The sequence below is a fragment of the Orbilia oligospora genome (genome assembly GCF_000225545.1).
Source record: "Orbilia oligospora ATCC 24927 unplaced genomic scaffold scaffold00076, whole genome shotgun sequence".
Taxonomy (NCBI): Eukaryota; Fungi; Ascomycota; class Orbiliomycetes; order Orbiliales; family Orbiliaceae; genus Orbilia; species Orbilia oligospora.
The window spans coordinates 2,017,362-2,033,688 of NW_011645633.1; the positions used below are offsets into that span (position 1 = coordinate 2,017,362).

At 44.4% G+C, this 16,327-nt stretch overlaps 6 protein-coding genes across 6 annotated transcripts; 4 read left to right on the forward strand and 2 right to left on the reverse strand.

Moving 5' to 3' along the window:
• Window positions 1-220: 220 nt before the first annotated feature.
• AOL_s00076g585 (uncharacterized protein) lies at window positions 221-1,936 on the forward strand (the record flags this gene model as incomplete). Its single annotated transcript, XM_011123137.1, has 3 exons — window positions 221-521; window positions 648-1,215; window positions 1,330-1,936. The coding sequence occupies 3 exons, from the start codon at window positions 221-223 to the stop codon at window positions 1,934-1,936; spliced, it is 1,476 nt and encodes a 491-aa protein (XP_011121439.1).
• Window positions 1,937-3,102: 1,166 nt separating this feature from the next.
• AOL_s00076g586 (uncharacterized protein) lies at window positions 3,103-4,017 on the reverse strand (the record flags this gene model as incomplete). Its single annotated transcript, XM_011123138.1, has 2 exons — window positions 3,103-3,516; window positions 3,691-4,017. The coding sequence occupies 2 exons, from the start codon at window positions 4,015-4,017 to the stop codon at window positions 3,103-3,105; spliced, it is 741 nt and encodes a 246-aa protein (XP_011121440.1).
• Window positions 4,018-6,225: 2,208 nt separating this feature from the next.
• AOL_s00076g587 (uncharacterized protein) lies at window positions 6,226-6,498 on the forward strand (the record flags this gene model as incomplete). The annotated part of the gene is made up of 1 exon (XM_011123139.1): window positions 6,226-6,498. The coding sequence occupies one exon, from the start codon at window positions 6,226-6,228 to the stop codon at window positions 6,496-6,498; it is 273 nt and encodes a 90-aa protein (XP_011121441.1).
• Window positions 6,499-7,295: 797 nt separating this feature from the next.
• AOL_s00076g588 (uncharacterized protein) lies at window positions 7,296-11,522 on the reverse strand (the record flags this gene model as incomplete). Its single annotated transcript, XM_011123140.1, has 5 exons — window positions 7,296-9,193; window positions 9,269-9,667; window positions 9,730-9,789; window positions 9,863-10,030; window positions 10,094-11,522. 5 exons carry the CDS (start codon window positions 11,520-11,522, stop codon window positions 7,296-7,298), a joined length of 3,954 nt encoding a protein of 1,317 aa, XP_011121442.1.
• A 927-nt stretch (window positions 11,523-12,449) lies between these two features.
• On the forward strand, window positions 12,450-13,479 carry AOL_s00076g589 (uncharacterized protein; the record flags this gene model as incomplete). The annotated part of the gene is made up of 3 exons (XM_011123141.1): window positions 12,450-12,495; window positions 12,660-12,966; window positions 13,251-13,479. 3 exons carry the CDS (start codon window positions 12,450-12,452, stop codon window positions 13,477-13,479), a joined length of 582 nt encoding a protein of 193 aa, XP_011121443.1.
• A 949-nt stretch (window positions 13,480-14,428) lies between these two features.
• Window positions 14,429-15,651, forward strand: AOL_s00076g590 (uncharacterized protein; the record flags this gene model as incomplete). Its single annotated transcript, XM_011123142.1, has 2 exons — window positions 14,429-14,820; window positions 14,898-15,651. 2 exons carry the CDS (start codon window positions 14,429-14,431, stop codon window positions 15,649-15,651), a joined length of 1,146 nt encoding a protein of 381 aa, XP_011121444.1.
• Window positions 15,652-16,327: the final 676 nt, after the last annotated feature.

Genomic DNA, 16,327 nt, shown 5'->3' on the forward strand with positions numbered 1-16,327 from the left:
CATGGAAGTCATCTCCAGTGTAATGTCCATTTTACGTAAGAAAGGGCCTTCAGGTGGTTGACGACCAGGACAAGGGCATCCGTCTTGGCAGGTCAAACCACGCAGCTCCACTGACCTCATAACATCCCCCTCCACGTCCTCGCTATTAACGACCATTCGGATTCATCCACATATCTCCATCATCGAGGAACCCGACTCCCTTCCTCTCATCCCGCCCGCGATGTCGCTCCCACCGCCCGCCATCGTCGTCTCGCTCATCCAGAGCATACGCGCCCGTCCGATCCTCTGGGACCAATACCAACGCACCCACATCATCAACGAGCAGGAGCTAAAGCTGATCAAAGCTGTTGATAAAGTACCCAAGGACAAACGTGTAGCTATTGTCGAGGGGGATTTGGGTGAATATGGGAGGTTGATTGTTGGGGATTCGGAGGGGAAGCAGCCGGGATTGCTGGAGAGGTGTGCGAAGAGGGTGGAGTTTATACAGTACCTGCTCGCACTGGCGGTTGAGATATGTGAAGGTATGTTCTAATCTCCATATATCTACGAACACTTCCGCCGATATGATGTGAATCTGTAGTAGATACTTCAGTATGTATCTAGTGGTTAGGATGGGCTAATGATATGTACTTGCTTGTTTAATATAGATGTTCCATCATTCGTCACCACCTTAACCTCCCATTCAGACCCATACTCCCACCTCATGACCCTTCTCGACCATACCGACGCTCCGATTCCTATTATCTCCTCCTACCTCCTAACAACCCTCATCTCCTCTTCACTTTCCAAATCCCGTACCGACAATCCGACCAAACAAGCGTTACCAACTCTATTCAAATACCTCGCCACAATCTCCTCCTCTTCTGAATCAAACCTTCAAGATCTAGCCGTCCAAAGCTACGTCCTACTCCTACGGAACTCTTACTCAAGAAATACATTCTGGGAAATGGGAGATGAAACTATGAAGGGGTTGACGGAGGTGATTGAAACTGCTGCGGCGGGGAGTAAAGGAAGCAGGACTACGGATGTCGGAGTAGTTAATATCGCCAGTGGGATTTCTTCTGCCGTGCCTTTGTTAAGTACTGGTAGTAGTAGCGTTCCTGCTGCTGCTGCGCCTTTAAAACAGGGTGGTGTGAATTTACAGTTACTTTATCATGTGCTTGTGGCGATCTGGCAGTTGAGCTTTGAAGAGGAGATTGCTGAGGAACTGGATGAGTATGCCCTCCCTTCCCCAACCCCCTTCTTTCAAGTCTATCCAAGTACTTACCAGAGTCGGTATGTATAACATTTTAAACGTTTTCATGACTAATATTCCCGGTAAAATAACAGTAAATACGACCTGATCCCCCCACTAGTCCACATCCTCCGTTCCGCCCTCAAAGAAAAAATCCTACGAGTCTGCCTAGCAATAATCACAAACCTAATAAACAAAGCACCATCCTCAAACCTTCCCTCGCTGTTACTCTCCCGTCTCCTCCCGCTCCTAACAACCCTCAAAGCTCGAAAATTCACAGACCCGGATCTAACAACCGATCTAGAAACCTCTTTAACAGCTCTAGAAACCTTCCAGCTGACACAAACAAACTTTGACGAATACGCCACAGAGATCAGAAGCGGTCATTTAAGTTGGACCCCGCCGCACAGGAATCAGGACTTTTGGAAGAAGAATGCTAGGAGGATTATGGAAGAAAATAACGGCGAGTTGGTACAATGTCTCGCTAGGTGGTTGAGGGAGAGTGAAGAGAAATTAGTGCTGGCGGTTGCGGCGCACGATGTGGGTGTTTTGGTAAAGGAAGTTCCTGAGAAGAGGAGGGTGTGGGATGGGGTTATGGTCAAAGCGAGGGTTATGGAATTGATGGGCGATAGTGATCCGGAAGTCAGGTATGAGAGTTTGAAGGCCGTCCAGGAGTTTTTGAGGTATGCTTTTGGGGGCTAGTTTTTTTTGTTTTCTCTCCTCTTTCCTTCTTATTCCCCCTTCTAGGATATTAGGATATGAAGAAAGTGAAGGGATGTGATATCAGGTGTTATTACTATTACCATTACTGCCCTCCTGAGCTTTTCTGATAGGTAGAGTAAAGACTTTGGCTGGAGGGAGAGGGGGAGAGAAAGAGGTCTTCTCGCTCCTCGCCTTCCTGTATGCTTCGTTTTTCTTTTGAACTGAGTGGAGCAAGTTCTTTTTTTTGGATTGTTTCTTTTTTGTAGCATCGATAGCTTTTAGCAAAGAATACGGTATAAACTAGATACTTGAGACATTGTGATTACTTGGATGATATCAGAGCACCTATAGCTTTTGTTTTTTCCATTCGGAAGAGAAAGAAAAAAAAGAAAGAAAAAACAGAAAGAAAAAACAGAAAGAAAGAAAGAGAAAATTATGTGATCATTGTTCTCTAGCCTTTACTTAACTTCGAGGCTATCCCACATATGTAGTTTTTTACTATACAAAATGGGGTTCATGCACGTTATAACTACAGCGCTATGCATATGGATGAGTGTAGTAGTAATGTTTAAACAGTAATGAGAAAAGAGAAAAAAAACGGGTAGAGAATCGGAAAGGACGCAGGCAGGATAAGTAAGTAATCCAGGGCCTAGACGATTTGAAGACATAAAACACGAAGAAAGTAGAACGCCCAGCATCAGTCATCATAATAAGGGGGGGGGGGGAAACAAGTAGGTTGAGTTAGGAAGAAGGATAGAGAATAAGAAATAAAACAGTACAGTCATAAGTTTATAGTCCATCGACATCACACTTTAGAAGAGAAAAAAACATAGAAGCGCCTCTAAAAATCTAAAAAGCATGAATCGATCCCCCTATAAAACGCCTTCCGACAAAATATATGGCAATGGGGCACATAATAAACAACGCAAGGTATTCATAGTACTGCTACTTTGTTGAGAGAAGAGGAGGAGGGAGGGAGAGAGAGTGTGTGTGTGCGTGAGAGAGAGAGAGAGAGAGAGAAAGGTGGATGAGGAATGTGGGAGGAGGGGGAGGAGGAGGAAAAAGAAGATGGGATAACGATGACGATGATAATAATGATGGGTAGCAGGAGAAAAAAAGGTAATATGGAAAGAAGGCGGAAGCCAAAGCAGAGGAGAATAGAGACATCACTTGAAGGAAGCAAATTCATACCCTTCCTCCCAGTAGGAAAATGCCCTGAATACTCTTTTCAACTTAGGCTGGACATTCTTCAATCCCTCTTCATCACCTTCCATCTCCATTCTCGCGATATCTAGAACCCACTGTTTTTCCCATTCATCGTTGCCAACGTCTTTGATCAAGGCGTCAGAGATGGAGTATCCGGTCCAGTTTTGGAACCAATCAACACAGAGAATGTACCATTCGCAGTTTGTGAAGATATGTTTGTGGTGGAAGAGGGCGCGGGCCATGTCAGATGCTGAGTAACATGGAGCCAAATGCATTGATTCGTAGTGATTGCGAAGAGGGGAGACGATATGTGTATCAGACACGAGCTTGAGGAGGAGAGTGCGATGGGGCTCGGTGATTGAATTGATCATGTACTGTGAAATTACCTCGATACAATTAGTATAAATAGAATACCAAAGAGTGAAAGAGTTACAAAAATTCACGTGTATCGAATGGAACGGAATAGTGTGGAATAGCACAGCAATGAAAAAAAATCAAAAAATCTAAGTAAAAATAAGAAAATAAAGATGAAGAAGTGGAAAACTTACCAGCCTATCCTGAGAAGAACCGCCAACGTAATCCAAGAATTTTGCTCGAGACAAGACGTGTTCAGCAAAGGTCACCAGCATCCTTCGGTGATCTGATTCATTCTTGGCCGGTAGGTAGGGATCATTGTCCTCGAAATGATCCCAGACTTCTGGCAGCTTGAACTTTTTCTGTTCAGCAGCCAAACGGTCTCCCCATGCTTGGGAGGGGCCAGAGTGGAACGGATTGCTGATATCCGATCCGCAGCTGCAAGTTGTTGGTGTTATCAAATGGTGGGCAATTGGTTGAGGACGAGAGTTGTCCAATCTCTCGCCTGTGTGACTTTCCATTTTGGAATGTTCTCGTAGGTGTAGGACTCTAGTAAACTAAAATCATGAAGTACCAAAAAGGAGGTTAATACATCGACAAGTAAGAAAAAAGAAAAGAAAGAAAAAAGAAATCAAAGGGAAGGTGGGAAGGAGGTGGAGGAGCATGAGGAGAAGGAGTAAAAAATAGAAGAAGTACTTACACCTGTCCACACCAAATGCAGCCAGGCTAACGGATTCGGTAGCCGGTTGATGGAGATTGCTGTGGCTATCCTATTAAGCCAATAGGCTGGAAACGACCTCGGAGTTTCCGATGGAGGTCGTGGGTGTACAGTAGCTGCAGGTGCTACAGGATAAGGTTTTCTGAGCCTCCTGCCGAGGATCACAGATGTATCCTGGCAGCTGTGGTCCTTGGAGGCTGAAGGGAGGGAAGGATTGTGATTTTGATGATGGTGGTGATGATGTTGATGGTGGTGGTGATAGTGATGGTGATAGATGGGATCGGAGCGGTTTTGAAAGAAGGTCCAAGGGTTCAGCCACCGACTGAGACCCATAGCTGAGGAGGGGAGCGCGACGAGAAAGGAAACTGACGTGGTGATGAAGGCGGAGGGCTTTGACAGGACGCCCTCCCTGTCGCCGCCGAGGGGTGGGACGTCAGATGTCCCCCCCGATTCAGACCCAGGCATTGCAAGTTAAATTGTAACCCTTTCTTCGTCTTTAAAATGGCTGAACGGAACCAGAAGAAGAAAAAAGACGGTTATACCACTGTCTAAAGTGGGATGCTATGGATCGGCGAACGGCGTATGGTGAATGGTGATGGTTTCCAAATGAGGTTTATTGTATTTTGGAATTCTACAGGATCAGACATTTCCAGTTTTGCGTTGTAGACAGTTAAAATGCAACAAGGCTAACCGCATTTGGCTCTTTCCTGATTGACTTCGGGTGCTTCTCTTATATTACTTTCTACATTTACGGTACTACGCTTACTCTTACTACTCTTACTACTCTTACTCTTACTACATTTACTACTCTTCTTGGATCTTCAGTTTCTGTTTTCTCGTTACAGCATTATACGAAAGTAACTATGTATTGTACAATCCAATAATATATTTATGGGTGTAGTGCTCACTGATAGAGTCGGATATCCGGATATATCAACCTCTAATCCTCTAAATTTAGACATCTATAGATCTAGGCAGATTGGTTACCTTCTCGAATGACCTCAAAATGTGTTTATGTACATGTGTACATCTGCATGCCAGTATGTTGCATATGCCATGGCCAATTCACTGTACTTTTGAATTCGTGCATCCAATCCAGCGGGTCGACCGATAAATATTACAATTGTGACCGTCGAGGCCTGATTGACATGACCCTCCCTTTATTCTTAAACCCCTGACACGCATTTGCCACGACTTGCGCTACCTTCATAATTATTATTAACTACTACTAAGTAGTATATATACTAGTACTAGGTTACAGCAAACCGATATAGGTACATTACATTGGTATGTACTTACTAGTCTAACAGCCTTGCTGCAGAGAGCTCATCTAAATATTAATGTTAATGTTTGTACCTGTGTAACCCTCCTCCTCCTAACTCGACACAAACCTTCTTTTTAATTTAGAGATATCTCCGAGTAGAGGATAACTATAAATACTGTGCACCACGACCACGGTTCACGCTACAATCCTTATAATTTTTTTACGGCTGGCGGAATATCTTTTGTTTTTTCCCCTTCTTTCCTTCTTTTACTATTTCCCGATCACAAACAAAAAACCCCTCCTTTTGTGTCATCTACGATACCTTACGATAGTTATTTGCTTGTGCGCTAATTTTGAACATTCACCACTAGATATCATGATAAATAACTTCTCCGATTTTACTATAAAGTAAAAAAAGGAGGAGAACTCCTGAATAGTAGTAATACTAATGATAGTTTATTCCAATCGCGTGTTGGAGTGTTCAAAACGTGACGTCATCGATGCATCCGGGACAGGGATTCTTCCGTCGATGTCGACAATTGTACAAACTACGGAGAATACATAGCTTCCGACTTTTTTATAAAACTGCCCCGATTGCCCCCCTCCTCAAGGTGTTTTTTTTTAAACCCATCTAGCTTAGTATAAAAAACCCCTCTCAATTGAAACCTCCTTTTCGAAGAGTATAAAATTAAATCTTTTCATCTAAGAAAATTCAAAAAAAAAGAATTTCACTCAAAATCTCCAAAAATGCCTGTCACATACAACTACGAATATAAATCCACCGAGTCTTCCTCAAACCCACAGGGTTCCTCCTCCCGCACTGTTCACACCACCCCGTCCGGTACCACCGTCAGCAGCACCCAACAGCCCGCCGGTGGACAAGCATCCACCCAAACTCAACACTATCCCGCCGGTGGTAGCCAGGGCTCCGAACCTGGGAGATTGTCAAGGGAAGAAGCTGAGAGGAGGTATTTGGAAGCTATGGAGGATGAATATGCGAAGAGGGAGGGTGGTGCTTAAATTCAGCACGCCCCGAAATTCACGAAAACAAAAAAGAACATTGGCACCTCCTTTTCGCCTTCAATTGTCGACTGTTTGAGCTGTAGCTGGGAGGATCGTGGGAGTTGGGATGGTATGGAAAATGGCGTTACAGATTAGCTTTCTTTTTCTTCATTTTTATAATATTGGATATCAAAAAAAAGCTTCAATTTGGAATCTTTTAGGTTGAGAATATTTTTCTGCATGTTAGCATCTTCAAAGTTCCTAAAGTTTAAAAGAAAATAGGAATGTTCGATATCTTGAAATCTTTAAGTCATTCATCGCGCGAAGAGATCTCATTCATAATAAATATCGTGAAGAAAATACCACACATTCAACACCTACTTGGAAGATATATGTATATCCATGGGAGTACAGTGGGCTTAGATAATCAAGATGATCTCAACTTAGGCTTCTTAATACAATATTGATGATAAGGACTACTTTGTTCTATTGCACGCTCTAACGTTCATTCATAGTGTATAGTGTACACATAAGGAATATCAAGGTTCCCAACAATTCAAACATGCATTGTTCCAACTCCTCCCGCAAATGATCCTCCCCATCAAACCACTACACGACGTTAATTATCTTCCACTATCATAGAAAAAAAGTATCCATCGCTAAAAACTCGTAAAAGCAATTCATTAGTCAATCAATCTGTAGGCAGTCCATGTCGAATAGCACCTAAATCTGTAACTGTGTTAACGGGTCAGTGCCAGTACTATGTGGTAAAGCAATACTTGTCGGGAGGAATACAAACCCTTCGATCGAGCCTCTTAAGAATCGCGTTTGCGGCGGTGACCGCATTCGTAGTACTCATAGTCATCATCATTTTCGTCGTTATGATCTTCGTTGTGTCGATGGTTACTGCCGTGGCCGTGGTCACGGTTGCGATGGTGTTTAAACTTGCAAGGTTGAACCTTACCTCGACCTTGCCTGAGTATTTTCATCCACTCCGGTTCATCGATATTCGGAAGAACCAATTGAGAATGATCAAAGGTTTCAAGCCACTCTGCATGTTCACGCTTCGCATCTTCTCGTTTGCGTACTTCTGATTCCACACGATCTGGATCGGAGGGGCCGTCGGTCGGTCTATCTGAATCACGATCGTTCTGTCCATCAATCTGGCTCACTCTTGGTCTTTTAGGCTCACTCTTCGATGCCTCCGGGTCCTTCATTTTTCTTCGCAAAGTCGAGAAACTGAAAAATTGCCTAACAGAACCCATTTTGCTCTTTTGTTCCATTGGCTCGGGGTTTCCCTCTGGCCCCGGTTCACGTTCATCAGTGCCGTCGTATCCTTTTGGCCCTTGGGATGATCCAATGGCTCTACCGTTCCCTTGTTGATGATTTGTATGGGCACTATGAAGTCCCTTGCCCTTGCCATTCCCGCTCTCATCTTCCAATTGTGGGGTGTCGATATAGGAGAAGGGCGTACTACTCTCAGGAACGGAGTGTTGAAGATTAGCAGAACTTTGGGCGGTATTCAAACGCCTAGCTAGTGGAGGGGGTGGAGGCTGTTCTTGTGTGTCTGGGGATTCTTCTTGCGTGCTTGGTAATCCAGCTGCCGCGGAAACACTCCTTTGCTGGACTCCCGAAGTTACACGCGAGTTTCCATTGACCGAATTATAGGGCGACTCCTGCTTTATAACGTAATGTTGGTACTTCAAACTCGTCGGTACACTTTGTGTGTTTCTTAACGCAATTGTTCTGTCGGCCATGGAGGTTGGTGAGAGCATCTGTTTTAGTGGCTGGGGTTCCACCCTCAGAACCCAATCTTCTTGCATACCGGTTAGTTCATTAATGCTATACCGGAAAACTGGAGGTGATTCCCGGTAGATGTCCCTGAATGCTAGACCAAATCCGAAGATAAGTGTGTCGCCACCAGCAAGGAGGACCTCAAAGGCTGATAACCTAACGACGGGGAGCACCATGTTATTTGGATGCGCTTTCCCCTTCTTGTTTTCCTGTCCGGCGTAATAGAACGTATCTTCTCTCGTTCTAGGGGCATTGTATCTCAAGACCGATGTTTCCCCAGGGGCATTTTCGGAGGGGTCGCGTATTACACCAAATTTTTCAAAAGTTTTTGTACATCTGTAGTCTAGTAAAGCTTTGGGTATGTAATTCGGGTAATGCTTTGTCCGATATTGAGAAGAGACGTGGATGGCTTCGCAAGACTTGTACCTACTCCACGGTTCCCAATCAAACCAGTGTGGACGATATCGTAACGGGGTCCGAATATGCTTCTTCCGATTTCCTGTTGCATTTCTAATACGGTTGAATACGTTGGCCTTCCCGGTATCAGACCCAAGCTCGTCAATTCTGGCAGATACCCAATGATGTTTGAAGTTAATTTCTTTAACAAAATTTGGCGTTAAGCTCATATAGTCGGAAACTGCTTTGTTCACGTAGGTCTTGCTGAAGCTGAGGAACTCATGACACTCCGTAATCAGGAACAAGAAAACGATATCTGAGAGTTCATTTTGATCTGTGGTCGGGTGGGAAACGTTTTTTTCAGCCTCCATTATTAACTGGCCACCACCAATGTTGACATGAGATCCTGTAAACCAAACTTGCGTGAGTGGTTTGATGGAGTTTCCCGGGCGGAACATAAGAAGTGGTGAATGTGTTATCCGATCCTCATCGAGGGCAAGAGCGTGGAAGGCGTTCTCAACAGCTGTATCATTTGACGTTAGCACTAGTCTCGTTTTCAAAAGGTTTCTCAATAGGTCAACCATCTAGCTATACATACTCTCGTGTATTAGGAGATGTCTGAAGTCAAACACTCCTCGTTCCCACAACTTTTTGGCGTCTTGTCCCTTCTCCGATGGTTCCATCTCATAGTTTGACCATCCTATGGTTTCGAGGCATCCCAGGAATTTCACAGGTATCTTGGTAATTGTTATGCCTTCCAATTGGCTGAGATTCCACGCCAAACTCGTACATTGCCCTCTCCATTTTTCATATTCATCAGTGCTACGGCATTTTCCATACCTAGGATCAAAGTAGGTATCATATAGTGTTTCAAAGTGGGTCATGCCAGCTTTATTAAGGAGCCCGATTTCTGTGATCAGTGCTGCAATTGCGCGGATAGCAAATGCACCTCGAGAGAACCCGAATAGGAACAACTCGTCTCCGTAATCCCAATTATCTAAGAAAGATAATTAGGTCGGTGGCGTGAGGGGTGGAATCTAAAATTCACGAATAACTTACCGGAAAGGTAGGTGTATGCATCAAGAATAGTTGTATGAAGACTCTTATTGAGGCCGAATTCTTGATATCATATTAGTTAGAAATGATCCTAGGCTGTGGAAGTAGTAATAGGGAATATCTTAAGTTTTATTACCTTCACCTGTGCCACAACCGCTCAAATAAAAGACTTGCTGTCGCCTGTGAGTTTCTTTATGCTCTGCGGTTAAGCAATCTGATATACGTTTCAACACCGTTCTTGGGATTCGGGTGTCGTGGTCGAGCTTTCCAACTGACATTGGCCGGACGGTTCCAGAGTTGGTAGCTTAGGCCCACGGTGTCAGCCATATCTGCTCCTGGATTGAATCATGCAGAAAGTTCCACTTACCGTCCAATATAACAACAAGCTTTTTGGCCCGGATAAAAGGGGTGACTCTGATAGGCGAAACTTTCTTGGTGGGGCTACTTTCATCCTCGTCTGGCTTTAGATATTCATGAAGCCTGTCAACTGCGGCTGTTGGGGAAAGTGCTTTGGCTGCATCCTTTCTAAGTTGCTCTTGGGTTGATTTCAATGTTTCGCGGAGACTACTGACTTCAAACTCGAGATCCTTAATTCGATCAGCGGAAGAAGGTGTGCTTTCATTTTCAGGGAGACTAGAAGTGCCGCCGTCATAGACCATTCTCGGAAAGCCAGTGTTGATTTTTGGAAGAGTGTCTGTAACAGATAGACGATTGTGAAGGTCAGATCTATCCGCAGCATTCCAAGTTAAAGGGGCATAAATTGAGTTTTGTGCTTGGTGGCTAGAAGGTAAATCGGTGCCAAGATAATATTCGATGCTTCGTTGTGGTCCTAGCTCGATTTCTTTGAACTTCTGGATCAAGTTGTCATTCCTGCGCGCCTGAGGCTCCTTTCCAGGTAGATTGGGGTCGTATTCGTAATATCTCCGCGGTTCCTTTCCAGGCAGATTGGGGTCGGTTTCATAATATCCTCGCGGTTCCTTTACTGAACCTATCGGTGGCGAGTAAAGCGGAAGCGTTGAGACGCTTTGGATACTACGGATGGAATCCGGTGTGACATTCGGGATCTTCGTTCGCCATGCCCCGCTTGGTCTTGGGATTTTTGACCCAATTTCAGCGGGCGTCATTTCTGATCGATTAAGATTAGTTGTTTCGTTTATTTCAGTGCATCTTTGGAGCCGTTGGTTTATGATTGGAACAGGGGCTGCGGTGTATATCCGTCGGCGCTGGCTGTTCCCGGCACTTGTTGTGGCAGGCCTAGGAAGAGATGAAGGACGAGCGTAGATATCTTCATCCCTTTCTTCAGATGGAGGGATACAGTTGCCATTGGTGGGTATTGTACCATTGTCGTCGGTATTTCCAACATTACCATAAACATCCGTACTATTTGGGCCCATGCTATTGCCGTTGGTTTGAAATTGTATGTCGCTGTCATTGGAGAGCGAGCCAGATTCCGTAGGAGTCCAGAAGCCCATCGCGGAAGGAGGTTCGGGTTCTGCAGGGCGCCGGCTCTGGCCATTTATTGTGGGGGGCATACTTGTGTCGTGGGTATCAATGTCCATTGGATCTGTTTCGGGGGGCTCAGGGGTATCATTATTAACGCCCCAAATCATCGACCTAATAGGATCTAGAAATGTTCTTTCTGCAGGAGATTCAGCTTCTTCTGATTGCTCTTGACCCTCAGTCTCGCGAAGTGGTTCGTCTTCTCGATTTCCGCCGGTATCAGTTGTGTCGTTCGTTCCTCCGTTCGAATGATCTTGGCCTTGGTTGAATAGAGAGACAATCCGTCGGACAGACATGATGAAGGTGATGAAGAAGTCTCGAAGTGAACCTGGTATTTCTTGATTGTTTATTTTGGCCGAAGAGCTTAGAACAAGAAAGGAGCCGTATAAAGCTCTGCATATCTATGCGGAAGAATAAGGAGCCTAAGTTGATGTTGAAAATAGCGGTACCGGCTATATCACATCATATATACGGAATTTGGTGATGAGACTGAGTATAATACATCAGAAGGAGAACCTATGTAACTATGTCATGGTAAGATAAAACGCTTTTATTTTAATGGAAGTATTTTTTGTGATATCATTAGGCTGATAGTCATGCATTGAATATCATAGATGTCAATCTACAGGAGCGAAGAACCGCTGAAGAAGAGTCGAGGTGATCTGTGTTGATTATGTTGCATTTCCGCATTTGTCGAACAGTCTGCGTTCGGAGGCATATCCTTGTCGCTCAGCCACATATCTACACTAGCCACTTTAACATATGTAAGCAGCCACTCCAAGCTCTACGAAGCAGCTCTACAACACCTGGTCGACTCCCTTACAATACGAACTACAACTATAGCCAGAGGTCAACCCAATAACTGGAATATACTCTCGAAGACTACTAAATATCATAGATCTGAGTCTGCATAATACTTCTGATTAAATCCACGAAGCTCTTTAATCTTGAAAATAGCCAATGGGTGAGTGTGTACTTGCGTAGAGGCTGAAAGAGTAGTGCCAAGAGTCCATTAGGGCAAGGGCTTTTTTCGTTGTGTTGGCCGAATGTTAGCGAACACGTGATCCTTAGCACAGAATTTTTTGGTGTGGCCGATTTCGATTTCGATGGTGTCTAGCGAAATATCCCACCGCAAAGCTTCAAACCTCTAGACTTCATATCGTCAACTTCAACCTATCTCGACAATCTTCGACACCCATAATCCGACACCCCATACCGACAAAATGAAGTACCTCTACTCGAGCGAGTCCCTGGCGATCCCTGAGGGCGGTATGTGGCTCCCAATTTGTCGACATTTTCAAGTTATGGCTGTTTCGAGATATCATTGAAAAAATATATATATATTGTGGAGAAGGAGGAGGAGAAAGAATGAAGATTTACGATAGGGCCAGTCTGTTGAAGGATATCAACTAACAGAATTCGCTCTTATCCAGTCTCCCTCAACATTAAGGCCCGTGTCGTCACCGTCACCGGTCCCCGTGGAAAGCTTGTCCGAGACTTCAAGCACATCAACATCTCCTTCACCCAGCGTCCCGGAAGTCCAGTCATTGACATTTCCCTGCACCATGGCAACCGAAAGAACATCGCCGCCCTGAGAACCGTCAAGTCGATTGTCGAGAACATGATCACTGGTGTCACCAAGGGATTCAAGTACAAGATGCGTTACGTCTATGCACATTTCCCAATCAACGTTGGTGTTTCCAAGAACAACGAATCTGGTCTCTATGAGGTTGAAATCCGGTAGGTGGAATCTATACTTTGATATTTAAGAATCGGTAGATGTTATTTCGAGGTTATCAAGGGTATCGGGTGAATTGGCTATGAATTGAATTTTCTTGGACTTGGAGATATCGGTTGGTGGTGGCATAGAGTGGGACCTTAGAAATACTAAATGCTGCTACCGGCGAAGAATGTCTTCCAGGTGGAAATGCCGAGGAAATGGCCAAATTCGCAGAAACCTACCCAAGATGCTCGAAATAGCTTCGTATCAGGTCCCGGAATCGTATGCTAACTTTTTCTCACAGTAACTTCATTGGCGAGAAGATTGTCCGAAGAGTTACCATGCACGAGGGTGTCGATGTTGAGCAGTCCAAGAACGTCAAGGACGAGCTCGTCCTTTCCGGAAACTCCCTCGAAAACGTCTCCCAGTCTGCCGCCGACATCCAACAGATCTGCAGAGTACGAAACAAGGATATCCGAAAGTTCTTGGACGGTCTGTACGTCTCGGAAAAAGGCAACATTGTTGAGGAATAAACTCGGAGTTTGTGTTTAATGATGGGATTCCTTTTTACGATGATGCTGCATTTTCTTGTTTTTATTATACTCTTGTCGTCTGTACGGTCTATGGATATCTCTAATGCGGGTTTTTCATCCCTTCCGCCTTTTTTTACCTTTTTTCTTTTTTTCCGGGGAGTTATCTTGATATGACGACGACAAGCATTATCTTCATTTCGGAGCCTCCTCCTCCTTCTCCCCAACTTCTTCCTCCACTTACAACTCTTCCTCCCTCCCTACCTCCTATATTTTTCGCATCCTCATCAGCAGAAAAGGCGCACTCAGTATATAGTCCCCTTGCCTTGATAGAATCAAGCATTCATGGATCCTCCCGGAAACGTTATCTGTGCATTTCCCGTAGAACCTTGTAATCAAATCTGCTTTGAGGCCAGCAGACAGGTCAACAATAAGCCTCCCTTGAACTGCTCTGGGTCTAGTCCCTTCTGTATGAACAAGATGGGCTTAGGCTATAAATGTTAGTTTAGATATATAGACTCAATGCTATCGGTTCCCAAAGGGAAATCAGTAGGCCTTTGTCTACAAAAGCTTCAACCCTTTTAAATAGCACAATCTTCCTATTAGTCCTACTCTTACAGAGTCCTCAAATAGGCGCCCAATCATTCGATACGAGATCCCAATTATCGAGACTTAATAGAATGCTTGTGTTGAAAATGTTGGAAATATTAAATCCAATAACGTTAGCTATGGGAGCGGCTGACGGGCAACTGCACGATCATGATTCGTCCAGTCTTGTCATTTCTTATACTTTAGACACGACAGAATCAATCGAGGATCGTATGCATTGCATCCATTCGCGTTAAGAAATAGTAGAACCTCTGATTCAGCTTTATACGAGCCATATCTACATCGCCAGAGTTAAAATTTATCTGTACGTGCAATGCCTCGATTAAATATCAGTTTAAAGAAAATGCTGTCGAGGCAGACTTCCTCACCCTCCCTACCCATTGACAAGCCGTTTCCATTCCTTTCGCTACCTCGAGAACTTCGCGACGAAATATATTCCTACTTCCTACTCTTTGATCTACCTGTAGAGGTCTTCTCGATCCCGGCACCACTACCAGACTGGCCTTCTCTTGATATTTCCTTGTTTTTCCTTAACAAGCAAGTCCACGATGAAGCCTCGGAATTCTTTTATTCCCGAAATACATTTCCGGTTCATCTTACGATCCGGTCTGAAGGCCCTCCTAGGTGGCTTCGGGATAGAGACCTGCAGGATCGAGATAATATAGGCTATAAAATCGAAACCGAGTTAATGTCACTCTGGGAACGGTTTTTTCACTGTGCTTTTCTCCCTTACGGGTGAGTCCCCCATAAAGCAATATACTTATCTTCGAGATACTTAATTTAATATATATGACTGACGTGTGTGTGTGTAGCTTCCATGAATTCTTCGAAGCCCGTGCTTACGCAATAGCCAATGATGCATCCGAAGTGGACTATGTATATGGCACATATCAAATCAACTCCCCGGCCCCTTCAATCCCAGCACTCCGTTACTGCCGCCATTTCCGCAATATTCAAATCAACATTATCGATCTCAGGAGACCCAGTATAATACGGGTACCACTATCACCATCAGAGCCCGTTCGGAAGATATTACAAACCACCTACCAACCTTTAGTACACCACCTCAAACACATCTTCGAAGCAGCTGGCGAATATTTAACTATCAAAATAGACATTGTGTCAACCGAACATATGCTACATACCGGTCGCGGTCTTTCTGACCAACAGCTCTATTGGAAAAAATATGCAAAAGTCCGTGATGGTCCCGCAACAAACAGTCATTCTGATGCATACTACTTCTCACTTTATGAAGATTTGCTCCGGATGGCATGGCCGTTCACTATGGGGCCTTGGCGGTCTAAAGTCCGGACCTCAATGGACGAGGTTTTTGGAGATAAAATTCAACCGATACTGCGAAGTTGCGATGAGAATGCGGGGTTAAATACGTATATAATGGAGTTTAAACCATACTATTTAGCGACCGGGTGTACTTGGGTTATAATAAGGGATGGCCGGCGGTTTCTGGGCCAGTTTCACACTCCCGGCGAAGGAGGGGTTCGTCAAGACATTGACCACAATGATTACATTTCCGAGGAGCCAGAAAGCGACTATCCAAATGTTTAAAAAAAGGTTGCTAGATTTTAGATAGCTTTTCTCCATATATGACCAGAACTCGAGTTTCTGAAACCTACATATACACCCAACTTTCGCTAGAATGTAACCTACGACGGTAGGTTGCGTGAGTTCAGCGACGCGATTCTGCGCCACGTAAAATGTGGGATGTCTAGAGCCGGCTGGTGCAACAGAGAAAAGACCTCTGTTCGAGCTGTAATGCTTTCGTCCATACTGTAACTGAAAAAACTAAAAGGAGTTTTTCGGACCTACGCACGAGAGGTCTCTTTTTTGTCAAACTAGTTCTTTTTATAATATGCATTCAGATCTAAGCTAAGTACACGCATGGTGTTGTGGTTGGCTGAGTGTATCGTGGGTGAATCTTGGTCGGCGCGTGTAGTAGACTTCAGCTGTAGAGGCTCAGAATTCAAAAAAACGACGCTAACGCAACCACTTCTCACTGAATCTACAAGCTAGTTCGCCTGGACTCTAAGACCAGTATTAAACCGGAGTTCTAAGACTCTATACTAACTAATTAGATCGCCGAAGTCGTTAAAACCGGTAATAAATTTTAATATTTTTTACCACCTTATATGGAGTCAAACTCGGTACCTCAAATACCTATGGCGATAGGCTGCGCGAGTGCAGGGATACTGCACCGCGTAGGATTTAATGCTCCATATATTTA